The 19,275-nt window shown below is 44.9% G+C and overlaps 1 protein-coding gene across 2 annotated transcripts in view; it reads right to left on the reverse strand.

The window, feature by feature from the left end:
* The window catches only part of LOC139414868 (pleckstrin homology domain interacting protein), a 103,805-nt gene that overhangs the window by 57,258 nt on the left and 27,272 nt on the right, over nucleotides 1-19,275 (reverse strand). For both annotated transcript variants that reach the window (XM_071162457.1, XM_071162456.1), the window contains exons 14-18: nucleotides 17,794-17,892; nucleotides 12,050-12,206; nucleotides 10,342-10,476; nucleotides 5,370-5,498; nucleotides 1,767-1,992 (exon numbers count right to left, since the gene is read on the reverse strand). In XM_071162457.1, the coding sequence (XP_071018558.1) occupies nucleotides 1,767-1,992; nucleotides 5,370-5,498; nucleotides 10,342-10,476; nucleotides 12,050-12,206; nucleotides 17,794-17,892 (746 nt within the window). The remainder of the gene's footprint in view (nucleotides 1-1,766; nucleotides 1,993-5,369; nucleotides 5,499-10,341; nucleotides 10,477-12,049; nucleotides 12,207-17,793; nucleotides 17,893-19,275) is intronic.

The following is a 19,275-nucleotide window of genomic DNA, read 5'->3' on the forward strand; positions in this document are numbered from 1 at the left end:
ACTGTTTCGTTCTCGCTCGTTATTATTTTTGTAATTTCAGTTTATTTTGTTTATTAAAATGAACCCGTACCACGCTGCACCTTGGTCCTCTTCTCCTTCTCCAGACGAAAAGCGTTACGGTAATGTATTTTCCGTTATGTGTCGGACCCCAGTAAGACTGTCTGTCTCCATTAGCGTCGGGTAAATGGGGATCCTAATCAAAACAAGATCCTCATCCTGAATCAAAAGATTGGCTGGTCCTCATTAAAGTAGAACACTTCATTACTCTCTTTTAGTTTTACAAAGCTGTAGTACACAAGCTTCTTCTGATATAATTTGAGAGAGGCACCAAACCCGTTCCCAGGGATGGGTCACTCTCCAGGTTCCACTAGTATGTACCGATGTAGGTAAATCCACTTTCAGTTTTACTGCCCCACATTTATTGAATATCCTACACAACTCCCTACATCACGACTCTCTGGTGCCTCCAGGGCAGTTTAGGACTAATGTTGAATGAATTTTATGAGAAATGCAACTGTTTGGATTGAATGTAATTCATTATATTTGAAGCTGTGGTGTTGAATGTAATTTGTAGTTTATTTTATTTGTGTAGATCATTTTGAATGTGTTGTATTGATGTCCTCAGGGTAACATTGTAAATGAGATCCTGGTCTCAGTGGGTTCCCCTGAATAAATACAAGTTCAATTAATACAAAAATATATAGAATATATTGGCTTACACTATTGTAGAGTTTTTGCACCTAAATATAAACAGTACCTGCATATAACATGAGTACCTATATCTGTCAAAGTCAAGCAAATCCAGATAAGCCAGCCACTATCTTGTGGCTGAAATAAATGTCACAGGAGGAGGAGACTCCCTGACATGTACCTGAGGAGGAGGAGGAGGAGGAGGTGACTCCCTGACAAATTGACATGTACCTGAGGAGGAGGAGGAGGAGGTGACTCCCTGACAAATTGACATGTACCTGAGGAGGAGGAGGAGGAGAAGGTGACTCCCCAACAAACTGACATGTACCTGAGAAGGAGGAGGAGAAGGAGGTGACTCTCTGACAAACTGACATGTACCTGAGGAGGAGGAGGAGGTGACTCCCTGACAAACTGACATGTACGTGAGGAGGAGACTCCCTGACAAACTGACATGTACCTGAGGAGGAGGAGGAGGAGGAGGTGACTCCCTGACAAACTGGCATGTACCTGAGGAGGAGGAGGATGAGGAGGAGGTGACTCCCTGACAAACTGACATGTACCTGAGGAGGAGGAGGAGGAGGAGGAGGGGGAGGTGGTGACTCCCTGACAAACTGACATGTACCTGAGGAGGAGGAGGAGGAGGAGGAGGAGGAGGAGGAGGAGGAGGTGACTCCCTGACAAACTGACATGAACCTGAGGAGGAGGAGGATGAGGAGGTGACTCCCTGACAAACTGACATGTACCTGAGGAGGAGGAGGAGGTGACTCCCTGATAAACTGACATGTACCTGAGGAGGAGGAGGATGAGGAGGAGGAGGAGGTGACTCCCTGACAAACTGACATGTACCTGAGGAAGAGGAGGAGGAGGAGGTGACTCCCTGACAAACTGACATGTACCTGAGGAGGAGGAGGATGAGGAGGAGAAGGTGACTCCCTGACAAACTGACATGTACCTGAGGAGGAGGGGGATGAGGAGGAGGAGGAGGAGGTGACTCCCTGACAAACTGTCATGTACCTGAGGAGGAGGAGGATGAGTAGGAGGAGGAGGAGGTGACTCCCTGACAAACTGACATGTACCTGAGGAGGTGACTCCCATCTGTGGTATGAGCTGTTGGTCTCTGCAGCTCTCCCGTCCGGGTACGAGGCGTTGGTATGGAGGAGGGTGGGGGTTCCCGTCCACGTCCACCAGGAATGGAGGGGGCATGAGGTGTGGTGCCTGCTGGGTCTGCTCGTCCAACACGTAGTTATTAACATCCCGGATCAACGGGCGGTAGTCAGTATGGAAAAACATCTGATCTGCTATCTGAGGGAGGGAAAGATTTGGTTTATAGTGTAGATTTTTTGAGTAGTTTTACAACAAGGTTGCAGACTACTATACTAATAGTATAAGCAGTATAGTATCATAGTAGTATTGCAGTAGTATTGCAGTAGTATAGCAGTAGCAGTTGTAGAAGTAGCATATTATTGTAGTAGTATAGTAGTAATAGACGTAACCTAATACCGTAATTGTATAGTAGCAGTATCATAATAGTATAGTATCATAGTAGTAGTAGTGCTAGTAGTAGCAGAACCGTTGTAGTAGTAGTATTAGTAGTAGCAGTAGTAGTAGTAGTATTAGTAGTAGTGCTAGTAGTAGTAGTAGTAGTAGTAGCAGTAGTAGTAGTAACAGTAGTAGTAGTAGTGCTAGTAGTAGTAGTAGTAGCAGTAGTAGTAGTATTGGTAGTAGTAGTAGTAGTAGCAGTAGTAGTAGTAGTAGTAGTAGCGCTAGTAGTAGTAGTATTAGTAGTAGTATTAGTAGTGGTAGTAGTAGTAGTAGTATCATTAGTAGTATTAATAGTAGTAGTAGTGCTAGTAGTATTGGTAGTAGTAGTAGTAGTAGTAGTAGTAGTAGTGGTGGTAGTAGTCGGGGGTCATAGTAGTTGTAGTATAGTAGTAGTAGTATAGCATCATAGTAGCCATAATAGCAGTAGTCATAGTAATATTGTAGTATAGTGGTAGAATGAACATATCACAGTAGTAGTATAGTATCAAGGCAGTAGTAGTAGTAGTAGTAGTATTATAGTATTGTAGTAGTAGTAGTATAATATCGTAGTAGTAGTAGTAGTAGTAGTAGTATAGTACAGTAGTCATAGAAGTAGTATAGTACTAGTTATATAGTATTGTAGTAGACGTAGCAGTAATAGAAGTGGTATTATAGTACAGTAGCAATACTAGTAGTAGTAGTAGAACAGTATTGTAGTAGTTGTATCATAGTATAGTATCATAGGAGTAGTGCAGTATCATAGTAGTTTAAGTAGTATAGTGCCGTAGCAGTAGTAGTAGTAATAGTGTAGTAGAAGTAGTATAGTATTGTAGTAGTAGCATAGTACCGCAGTGGTAGTAGTAGAAGTAGAGTATAGTAGTACTATAGTATCATGGTAGTTGTAGTAGTACAGTATCATAGCTGTAGAAGTATTAGTAGTATAGTATCTTAATAGTCGTAGTAGTAGTACAACATTGTAGTAGTAGTAAATGATCATAGTAGTATGACAGTAGTAGCAGTAAAAGCAGTATAATATCATAGCAGTAGTATTAGTGTATTATTGTACAAGTAGTGGCACTAGTAGTAGTATAGTAGCATAGTGACATAGTAGTAGTACAAGTAACATAGTATTATAGTAGTAGTAGTAGTATGGTATCGCAGTAGTCATAGGAGTTGTAGTATAGTAGTAGTAGCAGTATGGTATCGCAGTAGTAATATTAATATCATAGCATCGTAGTAGTAGTAGAGTATCACAGTAGTAGTGGAAGTAGTGGTATAGTATCAAATTAGTAGTGGTAGTAGTAGAACTGGTATTGTATTGTAGTAGATGTAGCCGTAGTAGTAGTAGTATTGTAGTACAGTAGCAAGAGTAGAAATTGTATAGTGGTAGTGGTAGTAGTATAGTATCATAGTACCATAGTAGTATCGTAGTATAGTATAATAGTAGTAGTGCAGTATTGTAATAGTAAAAGTAGTATAGTAGTGTAGCAGTTGAAGTAGTATCAGTAGTATAGTATTGTAGTAGTAGTAGTAGTACAGTAGTAGTGGTAGTAATAGCATCATAGTAGTATAGTATCATAGTAGCAGTAGTAGTAGCAGAGTATCGTAGCAGTAGACATATTAGTAGTATAGTATCGTAATAGTCACAGTAGTAGTACAGTATCGTAGAAGTAGTACGGTGTAGTAGTAATAGTAGAGCATAGTGTAGTAGTACTATCATATATGATTAGTAGTGCTACTGGTAGTAATAGTAGTAGTAGTAGCAGTATTGTAATATAGTAGTGATATTAGTAGTAGTAGTGGTAAAGTAGTGTAGTAGTAGTAGTAGTAGTAGTAGTAATAGTGTTATAGTATTGTAGTATTGTAATATTGTAGTATAGTATCAGTAGTAGTAGCAGCAGCAGTAGTGGTAGTAGTAGTAGTGGTATAGTATTATAGTAGGAGTATAGCAGTAGCAGTATAGTAGTAGTATAGTAGTAAAATGTTAATATAGGAGTAGTAGTTCTAGTTAGTAGTTCTAGCAGTATTGTAGTAGTAGTAGTAGAATAAGTAGTTTAGTAGTAGTAGTGTTATAGTAGTGTAGTAGTAGTAGTAGAAGTAGTATTATAGTAGTAGTAGTGTTATAGTATTGTAGTAGTAATATAGTATAGGAGTAGTAGGTCTAGTTAGTAGTTCTAGCAGTATTGTAGTAGTAGTAGTAGTAGAAGTAGTATTATAGTAGTAGTAGTGTTATAGTATTGTAGTAGTAATATAGTATACGGGTAGTAGTTCTAGTTAGTAGTTCTAGCAGTATTGTAGTAGTAGTAGTAGTAGTAGTAGCAGCGTTATAGTATTGTAGCATTGGAGTAGTATTTTAGTAGTAGTAGTGTTATAGTATTGTAGTAGTAATATAGTATAGGAGTAGTAGTTCTAGTAAGTAGTTCTAGCAGTATTGTAGTAGTAGTAGAAGTAGAAGTAGTATTTTAGTAGTAGTAGTGTTATAGTATTGGAGTAGTAGTAGTAGTGTTATAGTATTGTAGTAGTAATATAGTATAGGAGTAGTAGTTCTAGTTAGTAGTTCTAGCAGTATTGCAGTAGTAGTAGAAGTAGAAGTAGTATTTTAGTAGTAGTAGTGTTATAGTATTGTAGTAGTAGTAGTAGTGTTATAGTATTGTAGTAGTAATATAGTATAGGAGTAGTAGTTCTAGTTAGTAGTTCTAGCAGTATTGTAGTAGTCGTAGTAGAAGTAGTATTGTAGTAGTAGTAGTGTTATAGTATTGTAGTAGTAATATAGCATAGGAGTAGTATTATAGTAGTAGTAGTAGTGTTATAGTATTATAGTAGTAATATAGTATATGCGTAGTAATGGCGTAGTATTGTAGTAGTAATATAGTATAGGAGTAGTATTATAGTAGCAGTAGTGTTATAGTATTGTAGTAGTAATATAGTATAGTAGTAGTGTTATAGTATTGTAGTAGTAATATAGTATAGTAGTAGTAGTGTTATAGTATTGTGGTAGTAATATAGTATAGGAGTAGTAGTGTTATAGTATTGTAGTAGTAATATATTATAGTAGTAGTAGTGTTATAGTATTGTAGTAGTAATATATTATAGTAGTAGCAGTGTTATAGTATTGTAGTAGTAATATAGTATAGGAGTAGTAGACTCCTAGTGTGTACCTTGTCATACTTGCTGCTGGAACCGAAGCCGAAGATGAGCAGGTGACCATGTGAGTCTGTAGCAGCAAAGTGCTGTCCATCAGGACTACACTTACAGTCAAATACCGCCCCATGGCCTTGACCTTCAATCTGGAAAATGGAAAAATGTAGAGTAGTTACCATAGATGAATAAACACTGATCACCATTCACACTGAATAAAGAAAAGCTTCCTTTATTTTCAATGCATTTTTTATGTCTTGTGCAAAAATAAAAAGTATGTCTTGTGCAAAAATAAAAAGTAGTAGGTGTCACGGTGTTACCGTGAGTTTACCCTCCACTACACCACTGGTTAGAGGGTGTTACCGTGAGTTTACCCTCCACTACACCACTGGTTAGAGGGTGTTACCGTGAGTTTACCCTCCACTACACCACTGGTTAGAGGGTGTTACCGTGAGTTTACCCTCCACTACACCACTGGTTAGAGGGTGTTACCGTGAGTTTACCCTCCACTACACCACTGGTTAGAGGGTGTTACCGTGAGTTTACCCTCCACTACACCACTGGTTAGAGGGTGTTACCGTGAGTTTACCCTCCACTACACCACTGGTTAGAGGGTGTTACCGTGAGTTTACCCTCCACTACACCACTGGTTAGAGGGTGTTACCGTGAGTTTACCCTCCACTACACCACTGGTTAGAGGGTGTTACCGTGAGTTTACCCTCCACTACACCACTGGTTAGAGGGTGTTACCGTGAGTTTACCCTCCACTACAACACTGGTTAGAGGGTGTTACCGTGAGTTTACCCTCCACTACACCACTGGTTAGAGGGTGTTACCGTGAGTTTACCCTCCACTACACCACTGGTTAGAGGGAGTTACCGTGAGTTTACCCTCCACTACACCACTGGTTAGAGGGTGTTACCGTGAGTTTACCCTCCACTACACCACTGGTTAGAGGGTGTTACCGTGAGTTTACCCTCCACTACACCACTGGTTAGAGGGTGTTACCGTGAGTTTACCCTCCACTACAACACTGGTTAGAGGGTGTTACCGTGAGTTTACCCTCCACTACACCACTGGTTAGAGGGTGTTACCGTGAGTTTACCCTCCACTACACCACTGGTTAGAGGGAGTTACCGTGAGTTCACCCTCCACTACACCACTGGTTAGAGGGTGTTACCGTGAGTTTACCCTCCACTACACCACTGGTTAGAGGGTGTTACCGTGAGTTTACCCTCCACTACACCACTGGTTAGAGGGTGTTACCGTGAGTTTACCCTCCACTACACCACTGGTTAGAGGGTGTTACCGTGAGTTTACCCTCCACTACACCACTGGTTAGAGGGTGTTACCGTGAGTTTACCCTCCACTACACCACTGGTTAGAGGGTGTTACCGTGAGTTTACCCTCCACTACACCACTGGTTAGAGGGTGTTACCGTGAGTTTACCCTCCACTACACCACTGGTTAGAGGGTGTTACCGTGAGTTTACCCTCCACTACACCACTGGTTAGAGGGTGTTACCGTGAGTTTACCCTCCACTACAACACTGGTTAGAGGGTGTTACCGTGAGTTTACCCTCCACTACACCACTGGTTAGAGGGTGTTACCGTGAGTTTACCCTCCACTACACCACTGGTTAGAGGGAGTTACCGTGAGTTTACCCTCCACTACACCACTGGTTAGAGGGTGTTACCGTGAGTTTACCCTCCACTACACCACTGGTTAGAGGGTGTTACCGTGAGTTTACCCTCCACTACACCACTGGTTAGAGGGTGTTACCGTGAGTTTACCCTCCACTACACCACTGGTTAGAGGGTGTTACCGTGAGTTTACCCTCCACTACACCACTGGTTAGAGGGTGTTACCGTGAGTTTACCCTCCACTACACCACTGGTTAGAGGGTGTTACCGTGAGTTTACCCTCCACTACACCACTGGTTAGAGGGTGTTACCGTGAGTTTACCCTCCACTACACCACTGGTTAGAGGGTGTTACCGTGAGTTTACCCTCCACTACACCACTGGTTAGGGGTACTCGGACAAAACAAGTATTTTAACGGATAAGCATCATTTTCCGAATACGATTATGATTATTGTAAATGTCTGTCATCGAGAAACAAAACAATTCAGACGCCAGCGCGCATCTCTCTTTCACTCAAACAGTGTGAAGCGCTGCGTGCTCCAACCTACTTTTGGCTAGTTCTTCGGTCTGTAAAGAAACGGGGCGGGGTGTCAGTTGAGCCTGCTGCAACGATTGGATTAGAACAAAGCGCTGCTCTCATTTCCCCAGACAGACACGCCCGGTTCAGCTGAGCCTGCTGCAACGATTGGATTAGAACAAACCGCTGCTCTCATTTCCCCAGACAGACACGCCCGGTTCAGCTGAGCCTGCTGCAACGATTGGATTAGAACAAACCGCTGCTCTCATTTCCCCAGACAGACACGCCCAGTTCAGCTGAGCCTGCTGCAACGATTGGATTAGAACAAAGCGCTGCTCTCATTTCCCCAGACAGACACGCCCGGTTCAGCTGAGCCTGCTGCAACGATTGGATTAGAACAAACCGCTGCTCTCATTTCCCCAGACAGACACGCCCAGTTCAGCTGAGCCTGCTGCAACGATTGGATTAGAACAAACCGCTGCTCTCATTTCCCCAGACAGACACGCCCGGTTCAGCTGAGCCTGCTGCAACGATTGGATTAGAACAAACCGCTGCTCTCATTTCCCCAGACAGACACGCCCGGTTCAGCTGAGCCTGCTGCAACGATTGGATTAGAACAAACCGCTGCTCTCATTTCCCCAGACAGACACGCCCGGTTCAGCTGAGCCTGCTGCAACGATTGGATTAGAACAAACCGCTGCTCTCATTTCCCCAGACAGACACGCCCAGTTCAGCTGAGCCTGCTGCAACGATTGGATTAGAACAAAGCGCTGCTCTCATTTCCCCAGACAGACACGCCCGGTTCAGCTGAGCCTGCTGCAACGATTGGATTAGAACAAACCGCTGCTCTCATTTCCCCAGACAGACACGCCCAGTTCAGCTGAGCCTGCTGCAACGATTGGATTAGAACAAACCGCTGCTCTCATTTCCCCAGACAGACACGCCCGGTTCAGCTGAGCCTGCTGCAACGATTGGATTAGAACAAAGCGCTGCTCTCATTTCCCCAGACAGACACGCCCAGTTCAGCTGAGCCTGCTGCAACGATTGGATTAGAACAAACCGCTGCTCTCATTTCCCCAGACAGACACGCCCGGTTCAGTTGAGCCTGCTGCAACGATTGGATTAGAACAAACCGCTGCTCTCATTTCCCCAGACAGACACGCCCAGTTCAGCTGAGCCTGCTGCAACGATTGGATTAGAACAAACCGCTGCTCTCATTTCCCCAGACAGACACGCCCAGTTCAGCTGAGCCTGCTGCAACGATTGGATTAGAACAAACCGCTGCTCTCATTTCCCCAGACAGACACGCCCAGTTCAGCTGAGCCTGCTGCAACGATTGGATTAGAACAAACCGCTGCTCTCATTTCCCCAGACAGACACGCCCGGTTCAGCTGAGCCTGCTGCAACGATTGGATTAGAACAAACCGCTGCTCTCATTTCCCCAGACAGACACGCCCAGTTCAGCTGAGCCTGCTGCAACGATTGGATTAGAACAAACCGCTGCTCTCATTTCCCCAGACAGACACGCCCAGTTCAGCTGAGCCTGCTGCAACGATTGGATTAGAACAAACCGCTGCTCTCATTTCCCCAGACAGACACGCCCAGTTCAGCTGAGCCTGCTGCAACGATTGGATTAGAACAAAGCGCTGCTCTCATTTCGCCAGACAGACACGCCCGGTTCAGCTGAGCCTGCTGCAACGATTGGATTAGAACAAAGCGCTGCTCTCATTTCCCCAGACAGACACGCCCGGTTCAGCTGAGCCTGCTGCAACGATTGGATTAGAACAAAGCGCTGCTCTCATTTCCCCAGACAGACACGCCCGGTTCAGCTGCAGTCACTCGTGTCAGGGCACAAGTAACCCCTTTGTAGAAATGTTGTGGCATAAAGTGTTGAGAGAGAAAAGTTTTACTCCTCTTGAAAGTGAAATGATACATGGGGCAAGTGAGTTATCCCACCTTCATCTAAATGTGTCTGGAGTAAATGTAGGCAGTAGATGCCAGCCATGCATTAGCCTGTTTATTAACCTATTTCATTGATCATTGAACAAGACTAGGTAAATCATGTGCATTTTCAGCTGTCATTTACCTTTGAACAATGTGAATGAGTGAAGGAACATAACGATGCTCTCTGAGTGACAGAGCAGTAATGAAGGAACAAAACGATGCTCTCTGAGTGACAGAGCAGTAATGAAGGAACAAAACGATGCTCTCTGAGTGACAGAGCAGTAGTGAAGGAACATAACGATGCTCTCTGAGTGACAGAGCAGTAATGAAGGAACATAACGATGCTCTCTGAGTGACAGAGCTGTAATGAAGGAACATAACGATGCTCTCTGAGTGACAGAGCAGTAATGAAGGAACATAACGATGCTCTCTGAGTGACAGAGCAGTAATGAAGGAACATAACGATGCTCTCTGAGTGACAGAGCAGTAATGAAGGAACAAAACGATGCTCTCTGAGTGACAGAGCAGTAGTGAAGGAACATAACAATGCTCTCTGAGTGACAGAGCTGTAATGAAGGAACATAACGATGCTCTCTGAGTGACAGAGCTGTAATGAAGGAACATAACGATGCTCTCTGAGTGACAGAGCAGTAATGAAGGAACATAACGATGCTCTGTGAGTGACAGAGCAGTAATGTGACCTTGAGGTATAGGCTTCATCGATATTTAAAGTGCACTCCTGGGTTTTCCGATTCTGAGTAAGTCTGATTACAAGTATCAAGTGTGATAAAATGGATACAATTACGAATACGAGTATGACAATATCAGCACAGCCTTACCCAGAACCATCATAAATACATACACACCCCACCTGCCCCCCTGTCTCACCATGTTGAAGTAGGATCGTATCTTGACCCCCCGGGCCAGGTCCCAGACGATGGCGTTCCCATCATGCCCGGCGCTGAACAGGATGCGGGGGTCAAAGGGGTGTGGCTCCAGGACAAACACCTCGTCCTCATGACCCTGGGATCGATCAATTAACGAATCCATCAAATTAGTGTGTGTGTGTGTGTGTGTGTGTGTGTGTGTGTGTGTGTGTGTGTGTGTGTGTGTGTGTAGTGGTGTAATGTACTTAAGTATAAATACTTTAAAGTACTACTTAAGTAGTTTTCTGGGGTACCTGTACTTTACTATTTATGTTTTTAACAACTTTTACTTTTATATCACTACATTCCTGAAGAAAATAATATACTTTTTACTCCATACATTTTCCCTGACACTGAAAAGAACTCATTACATGTTGAATGTTTAGCAGGACAGGAAATTCAAGCACACAGAACTCACTAAACAGAAAACATCCCTGGTCATCCCTACTGCCTCTGATCTGGAGGACTCACTAAACAGAGAACATACCTGGTCATCCCTACTGCCTCTGATCTGGAGGACTCACTAAACAGAGAACATCCCTACTGCCTCTGATCTGGAGGACTCACTAAACAGAGAACATCCCTGGTCATCCCTACTGCCTCTGATCTGGAGGACTCACTAAACAGAGAACATACCTGGTCGTCCCTACTGCCTCTGATCTGGAGGACTCACTAAACAGAGAACATCCCTGGTCATCTCTACTGCCTCTGATCTGGAGGACTCACTAAACAGAGAACATCCCTGGTCATCCCTACTGCCTCTGATCTGGAGGACTCACTAAACAGAGAACATCCCTGGTCATCTCTACTGCCTCTGATCTGGAGGACTCACTAAACAGAGAACATCCCTGGTCATCTCTACTGCCTCTGATCTGGAGGACTCACTAAACAGAGAACATCCCTGGTCATCCCTACTGCCTCTGATCTGGAGGACTCACTAAACAGAGAACATCCCTGGTCATCCCTACTGCCTCTGATCTGGAGGACTCACTAAACAGAGAACATCCCTGGTCATCCCTACTGCATCTGATCTGGAGGACTCACTAAACAGAGAACATCCCTGGTCATCCCTACTACCTCTGATCTGGAGGACTCACTAAACAGAGAACATCCCTGATCATCCCTACTGCCTCTGATCTGGAGGACTCACTAAACAGAGAACATCCCTGGTCATCCCTACTGCCTCTGATCTGGAGGACTCACTAAACAGAGAACATCCCTGGTCATCCCTACTGTCTCTGATCTGGAGGACTCACTAAACAGAGAACATCCCTGGTCATCCCTACTGCCTCTGATCTGGAGGACTCACTAAACAGAGAACATCCCTGGTCATCCCTAGTGCCTCTGATCTGGAGGACTCACTAAACACAAATGCTTTGTTTGTAAATTATGTCTGAGTGTTACTTGGTGTGCCCCTGGCTATTCATACATACTTTTTTTTTTAAATAACATTTGTGCATCTTAATATATGGACTTTTTTATTATTCATAGTTTTACTTTTGATACTTAAGTATATTTATAACCATATACTTTTAGACTTCTACTCAAGTAGTATTTTACTGGGTGACTTTTAATTTGACTTTTCTATTAAAGGTATCTTTATTTGTACTCAAGTACAAGAAGCAGAGCCCCAATTGGGTACTTTTCCAACACTGTGTGTGTGTTTGTACCATCAGTATGTGGATGAGGTTTCCGGTGGTGGAGTTCCAGACTTTGAGCGTCAGGTTGTTGGCGGCGGTGATGACTGTGTTGTCGTGACGATCCCAGGCTACCATGGTAACCTTCAGCTTGGTCACCTTGTCCTCCAGCGGAGGGGGATTGTACTTCCTGGTAGACAGATGACATCACAACATTAATAATTACATCACAAATCAGAGCTCTAAATTAAGGTTTTTCATTTGGTAGGACAAGTTAGAAGCACAACAAAATGTAGGCGCACCAGAAAATAAATATATATATTTTTTATGGATTGAGATATAGCCTTGATGAATTCCATCTACTTCTGAAAGACATGTTCTAGAAACGAATATGGAACCCTGTATAGACGTTTCAACAGCTTATTTCCACAAATGTTTTTTTAATCAGAAATGATTGTTTGAATGGCGTTCTAAGTGCTGCTTGAGGTTCGCTCCCAGGCTGTGTCACAGACGGCCGTGACCGGGACAAGAGCAGCCCCATAGGGAGGGTTACGGGAGGGTTTGGCCAGGGAGCTTTCCTTGGCTCATCAAGCTCTAGCGACTCCCTGTGGCAGGCCTGCAAGCTGACTTCTGCCAGTCAAACGGTGTTTCCACCGACACGTTGTTGAGGCTGACTTCTGTCAGTCAAACAGTGTTTCCACTGACACGTTGGTGAGGCTGACTTCTGCCAGTCAAACGGTGTTTCCACCGACACGTTGGTGAGGCTTTTGGGATAAGCAATGTGTTAAGAAGCACCATGGTTTGGAGGGTCATGTTTCAGAGAACACGTCTCGATCGTCGCTTCTCGAGCCTGTTGGGGAGCGATGAGACAAGATCGTTACTAGCGATTGAATAACCCGAGATTGGGGAGAAAAATGGGGCAAAATTTTGAACAAAATAATTTCTAATGATTGCTTGGTACCTTCATGTGCATAACATATCATGTTTCAGATTATATATATATAGTTTCCACTTTTTTTCTCCCCAATTTCATGAAAACAATCTTGTCTCATCGCTGCAACTCCCCAACGGGCTCGCAATCATGCGTCTTCCGAAACATGACCCGTAAACCTGCGCTTCTTAACACTCACTCACTCAACACGGAAACTAGCTGCACCAATGTGTCTGAGGAATTAACCTGCTGGCGCCCGGCCCACCACAAGGAGTCATTAAAGCGCGATGACCAAAGCCCCCCCCACGGCCAAGCCCTCAACTAACCTGGACAATGCTGGGCCAATTGTGCGCCGCCCTATGGGACTCCCGGTCACGGCCGGTAATGACACAGCCTGAGATCGAACCGGGGTCTGTAGTGACGCCTTAAGCACCTCAAGCAGTTCCTTAGTCCGCAGCACAACTCGGGAGGCCTGTTTCAGATTTTTTATTCATAAATTTGATATGTGTATGACATTTTTTTTGCAAACAGCTATTTACAGTGCCTTCCAAAAGTATTCACCCATTTTTCCTATTTTGTTACATTACAACCTGTAATTTCAATTTATTTTTATTTGATTTCATGTCACGGACATATACAAATTAATCCAAATTGGTGAAATTTAAAAAATTACTTGTTTCAAAATCGTTCAAAAAATAAAAAAACTGAAAAGTGGTGTGTGGTATGTATTCACCCCCTTTGCTATGAAGCCCCTAAATAAGATCTGGTGCAACCAATTACCTTCAGAAGACATATAATTAGTTAAATAAAGTCCACCTGTGTGCAATCTAAGTGTCACATGATCTGTCACATGATCTCAGTATATATACACCTGTTCTGAAAGGCTCCAGTCTGCAACACCACTAAGCAAGGGGCACCAGCAAGCAAGCAACACCATGAAGTCAAAGGAGCTCTCAAAACAGGTCAGGGACAAAGTTGTGGAGAAGTTCAGATCAGGGTTGAGTTATAAAAAATTATCCAAAACTTTGAACATCCCACAGAGCACTATTAAATCCATTATTAAAAAACCACAACAAACCTGCCAAGAGAGGGCCACCCACCAAAACTCACAGACCAAGCAAGGAGGGTATTAATCAGAGAGGCAATAAAGAGACCAAATATAACCATGACCAAAGATAACAGCGGAGATTGGAGTATTTGTCCATACCACCACTTTAAGCCGTACACTCCACAGAGCAGGGCTTTATGGAAGAGTGGCCAGAAAAAAAGCCATTGCTTGAAGAAAAAAAATAAGCAAACACATTTGGTGTTCACCAAAAGGCATGTGGGAGACTCCCCAAACATATGGAAGAAGGTACTCTGGTCTGATGAGACTAAAATTGTGCTTTTTGGCCATCAAGGAAAACACTCTGTCTGACGCGAACCCAACACCTCTCATCACCCCGAGAACACCATCCTCACAGGGAAGCAGGGTGGTGGCAGCATCATGCTGTGGGGATGATTTTCATCGGCAGGGACTGGGAAACTGGTCAGAATTGAAGGAATGATGGATGGTGCTAAATACAGGGAAATTCTTGAGGGAAACCAGCATGGCTACCACAGAATTCTTCAGCGATACGCCATCCCATCTGGTTTGAGCTTAGTGGGACTATGACCTGATTTGACTACTTCGTGGGACTATGATTTGCGCTTAGTGAACAGGACAATGACCCAATACACCTCCAGGCTGTGTAAGGGCTATTAGACCAAGAAGGAGAGTGATGGAGTGCTGTATCAGATGATTTGGCCTCCACAGTCCCCTGACCTCAACCAAATTGAGATGGTTAGGGATGAGTTGGACCGCAGAGTGAAGGAAAAGCAGCCAACAAGTGCTCAGCATACGTCGGAACTCCCTCGAGACTGTTGGAAAAGCATTCCTGGTTGAGAGAATGCCAAGAGTGTGCAAAGCTTTCATCAAAGCAAAAGGTGGCTACTGAAGAATCTAAAATATATTAAATTTTTACATGTATTTAACCTTTATTCAACTACATAAATAATCTTTATTTAACTAGTTAAGAACACATTCTTATTCACAATGACGGCCTACCCCTAACACCGCCTCCCTATGGGACTCCCAATGACGGCCTACCCCTAACACCGCCTCCCTATGGGACTCCCAATGACGGCCTACCCCTAACACCGCCTCCCTATGGGACTCCCAATGACGGCCTACCCCTAACACCGCCTCCCTATGGGACTCCCAATGACGGCCTACCCCTAACACCGCCTCCCTATGGGACTCCCAATGACGGCCTACCCCTAACACCGCCTCCCTATGGGACTCCCAATGACGGCCTACCCCTAACACCGCCTCCCTATGGGACTCCCAATGACGGCCTACCCCTAACACCGCCTCCCTATGGGACTCCCAATGACGGCCTACCCTTAACACCGCCTCCCTATGGGACTCCCAATGACGGCCTACCCCTAACACCGCCTCCCTATGGGACTCCCAATGACGGCCTACCCCTAACACCGCCTCCCTATGGGACTCCCAATGACGGCCTACCCCTAACACCGCCTCCCTATGGGACTCCCAATGACGGCCTACCCCTAACACCGCCTCCCTATGGGACTCCCAATGACGGCCTACCCCTAACACCGCCTCCCTATGGGACTCCCAATGACGGCCTACCCCTAACACCGCCTCCCTATGGGACTCCCAATGACGGCCTACCCCTAACACCGCCTCCCTATGGGACTCCCAATGACGGCCTACCCCTAACACCGCCTCCCTATGGGACTCCCAATGACGGCCTACCCCTAACACCGCTTCCCTATGGGACTCCCAATGACGGCCTACCCCTAACACCGCCTCCCTATGGGACTCCCAATGACGGCCTACCCCTAACACCGCTTCCCTATGGGACTCCCAATGACGGCCTACCCCTAACACCGCCTCCCTATGGGACTCCTAATGACGGCCTACCCCTAACACCGCCTCCCTATGGGACTCCCAATGACGGCCTACCCCTAACACCACCTCCCTATGGGACTCCCAATGACGGCCTACCCCTAACACCGCCTCCCTATGGGACTCCCAATGACGGCCTACCCCTAACACCACCTCCCTATGGGACTCCCAATGACGGCCTACCCGTAACACCACCTCCCTATGGGACTCCCAATGACGGCCTACCCCTAACACCGCCTCCCTATGGGACTCCCAATGACGGCCTACCCCTAACACCGCCTCCCTATGGGACTCCCAATGACGGCCTACCCCTAACACCGCTTCCCTATGGGACTCCCAATGACGGCCTACCCCTAACACCGCCTCCCTATGGGACTCCCAATGACGGCCTACCCCTAACACCACCTCCCTATGGGACTCCCAATGACGGCCTACCCCTAACACCGCCTCCCTATGGGACTCCCAATGACGGCCTACCCCTAACACCACCTCCCTATGGGACTCCCAATGACGGCCTACCCCTAACACCACCTCCCTATGGGACTCCCAATGACGGCCTACCCCTAACACCGCCTCCCTATGGGACTCCCAATGACGGCCTACCCCTAACACCGCCTCCCTATGGGACTCCCAATGACGGCCTACCCCTAACACCGCCTCCCTATGGGACTCCCAATGACGGCCTACCCCTAACACCGCCTCCCTATGGGACTCCTAATGACGGCCTACCCCTAACACCGCCTCCCTATGGGACTCCCAATGACGGCCTACCCCTAACACCGCCTCCCTATGGGACTCCCAATGACGGCCTACCCCTAACACCGCCTCCCTATGGGACTCCCAATGACGGCCTACCCCTAACACCGCCTCCCTATGGGACTCCCAATCACGGCCGGTTGTGATACAGCCTGGAATCGAACCAGGGTCTGTAGTGACGCCTCTAGCACTGAGGTGCAGTGCCTTAGACCGCTGCGCCACTCGGGAGCAAAAAATGTATAACACTGTTCTGGTTACTACATGATTCCCTATGTTACTACATGATTCCCTATGTTACTACATGATTCCCTATGTTACTACATGATTCCCTATGTTACTACATGATTCCATATGTTGCTACATGATTCCCTATGTTACTACATGATTCCCTATGTTGCTACATGATTCCCTATGTTGCTACATGATTCTATATGATTCTACATGATTCTACATGATTCCATATGATTCTACATGTTACTACATGATTCCATATGATTCTACATATTACTACATGATTCTACATGTTATTACATGATTCCCTATGTTACTACATGATTCCCTATGTTGCTACATGATTCTATATGATTCTACATGATTCCATATGATTCCACATGTTACTACATGATTCCCTATGTTGCTACATTATTCTATATGATTCTACATGATTCCATATGATTCTACATGTTACTACATGATTCCCTATGTTACTACATGATTCCCTATGTTGCTACATGATTCTATATGATTCTACATGATTCCATATGATTCTACATGTTACTACATGATTCCATATGATTCTACATGTTACTACATGATTCCATATGATTCTACATGTTACTACATGATTCTATATGATTCTACATGTTACTACATAATTCTACATGTTACTACATGATTCTACATGTTACTACATTATTCTACATGTTACTACATGATATTTCATAGTATTGATGTCTTCACTATTATTATACACATGGAATGAGTGGGTGTGAACAAACTTTTGTCTGGTACAGTATATCAAATGGAGTGTGTGTGTGTGTGTGTGTGGTGTGTGTGTGTGTGTGTGTGTAGTGTGTGTGTGTGTGTGTGTGTGTGTGTGTGTGTGTGTGTGTAGTATGTAGTGTGTGTGTGGTGTACCCTGGTAACTTGGCCTGCATGTCCAGTAGAATGCTCCTCCACTCCTGCTGATGGAGCTGCCAGATACGAGCTGTACCATCCCTGCTGCCACTCACAAACCTACACAAACACACACACGCACGCACACACGCACGCACACACGCACGCACACGCGCACACACACGCACACACGCACGCGCACACACACGCACGCGCACACACACGCACGCACACACGCATGAAAGCAGTGTTATACACAGTAGGCAGGTGTGGAGAGAGTCAACAGAGTAAACATTGTAAACAGAGTCAACAGAGTATGCAGAGTCAACAGAGTATGCAGAGTCAACAGAGTAAATAGAATCAACATAGTATACAGAGTCAACAGAGTATGCAGAGTCAACAGAGTAAACAGAGTATGCAGAGTCAACAGAGTCAACAGAGTAAACAGAGTATGCAGAGACAACAGAGTAAACAGAGTATGCAGAGATAACAGAGTCAACAGAGTATGCAGAGACAACAGAGAAAACAGAGTATGCAAAGTCAACAGAGTCAACAGAGTAAACAGAGTATGCAGTCAACAGAGTAAACAGAGTATGCAGAGACAACAGAGTAAACAGAGTATGCAGAGATAACAGAGTCAACAGAGTCAACAGAGTAAACAGAGTATGCAGAGTCAACAGAGTAAACAGAGTATGCAGAGATAACAGAGTCAACAGAGTATGCAGAGACAACATAGTAAACAGAGTATGCAGAGACAACAGAGTCAACAGAGTAAACAGAGTATGCAGAGACAACAGAGTAAACAGAGTATGCAGAGACAACAGAGTCAACAGAGTAAACAGAGTATGCAGAGACAACAGAGTCAACAGAGTAAACAGAGTATGCAGAGACAACAGAGTCAACAGAGTAAACAGAGTATGCAGAGACAACAGAGTCAACAGAGTAAACAGAGTATGCAGAGATAACAGAGTCAACAGAGTATGCAGAGTCAACAGAGTCAACAGAGTATGCAGAGACAACAGAGTCAACAGAGTCAGCGGAGTATGCAGAGACAACAGAGTAGACAGAGTATGCAGAGTCAACAGAGTAAACAGAGTATGCAGAGACAACAGAGTAAACAGAGTATGCAGAGATAACAGAGTCAACAGAGTATGCAGAGTCAACAGAGTCAACAGAGTATGCAGAGACAACAGAGTCAACAGAGTCAGCAGAGTATGCAGAGACAACAGAGTAGACAGAGTATGCAGAGTAAACAGAGTATGCAGAGACAACAGAGTAAACAGAGTATGCAGAGATAACAGAGTCAACAGAGTAAACAGAGTATGCAGAGATAACAGAGTCAACAGAGTATGCAGAGACAACAGAGTCAACAGAGTCAGCAGAGTATGCAGAGACAACAGAGTCAACAGAGTATGCAGAGACAACAGAGTATGCAGAGACAACAGAGTCAACAGAGTATGCAGAGACAACAGAGTATGCAGAGACAACAGAGTATGCAGAGAC

Source organism: Oncorhynchus clarkii, chromosome 8, assembly GCF_045791955.1.
Source record: "Oncorhynchus clarkii lewisi isolate Uvic-CL-2024 chromosome 8, UVic_Ocla_1.0, whole genome shotgun sequence".
Lineage (NCBI taxonomy): Eukaryota > Metazoa > Chordata > Actinopteri > Salmoniformes > Salmonidae > Oncorhynchus > Oncorhynchus clarkii.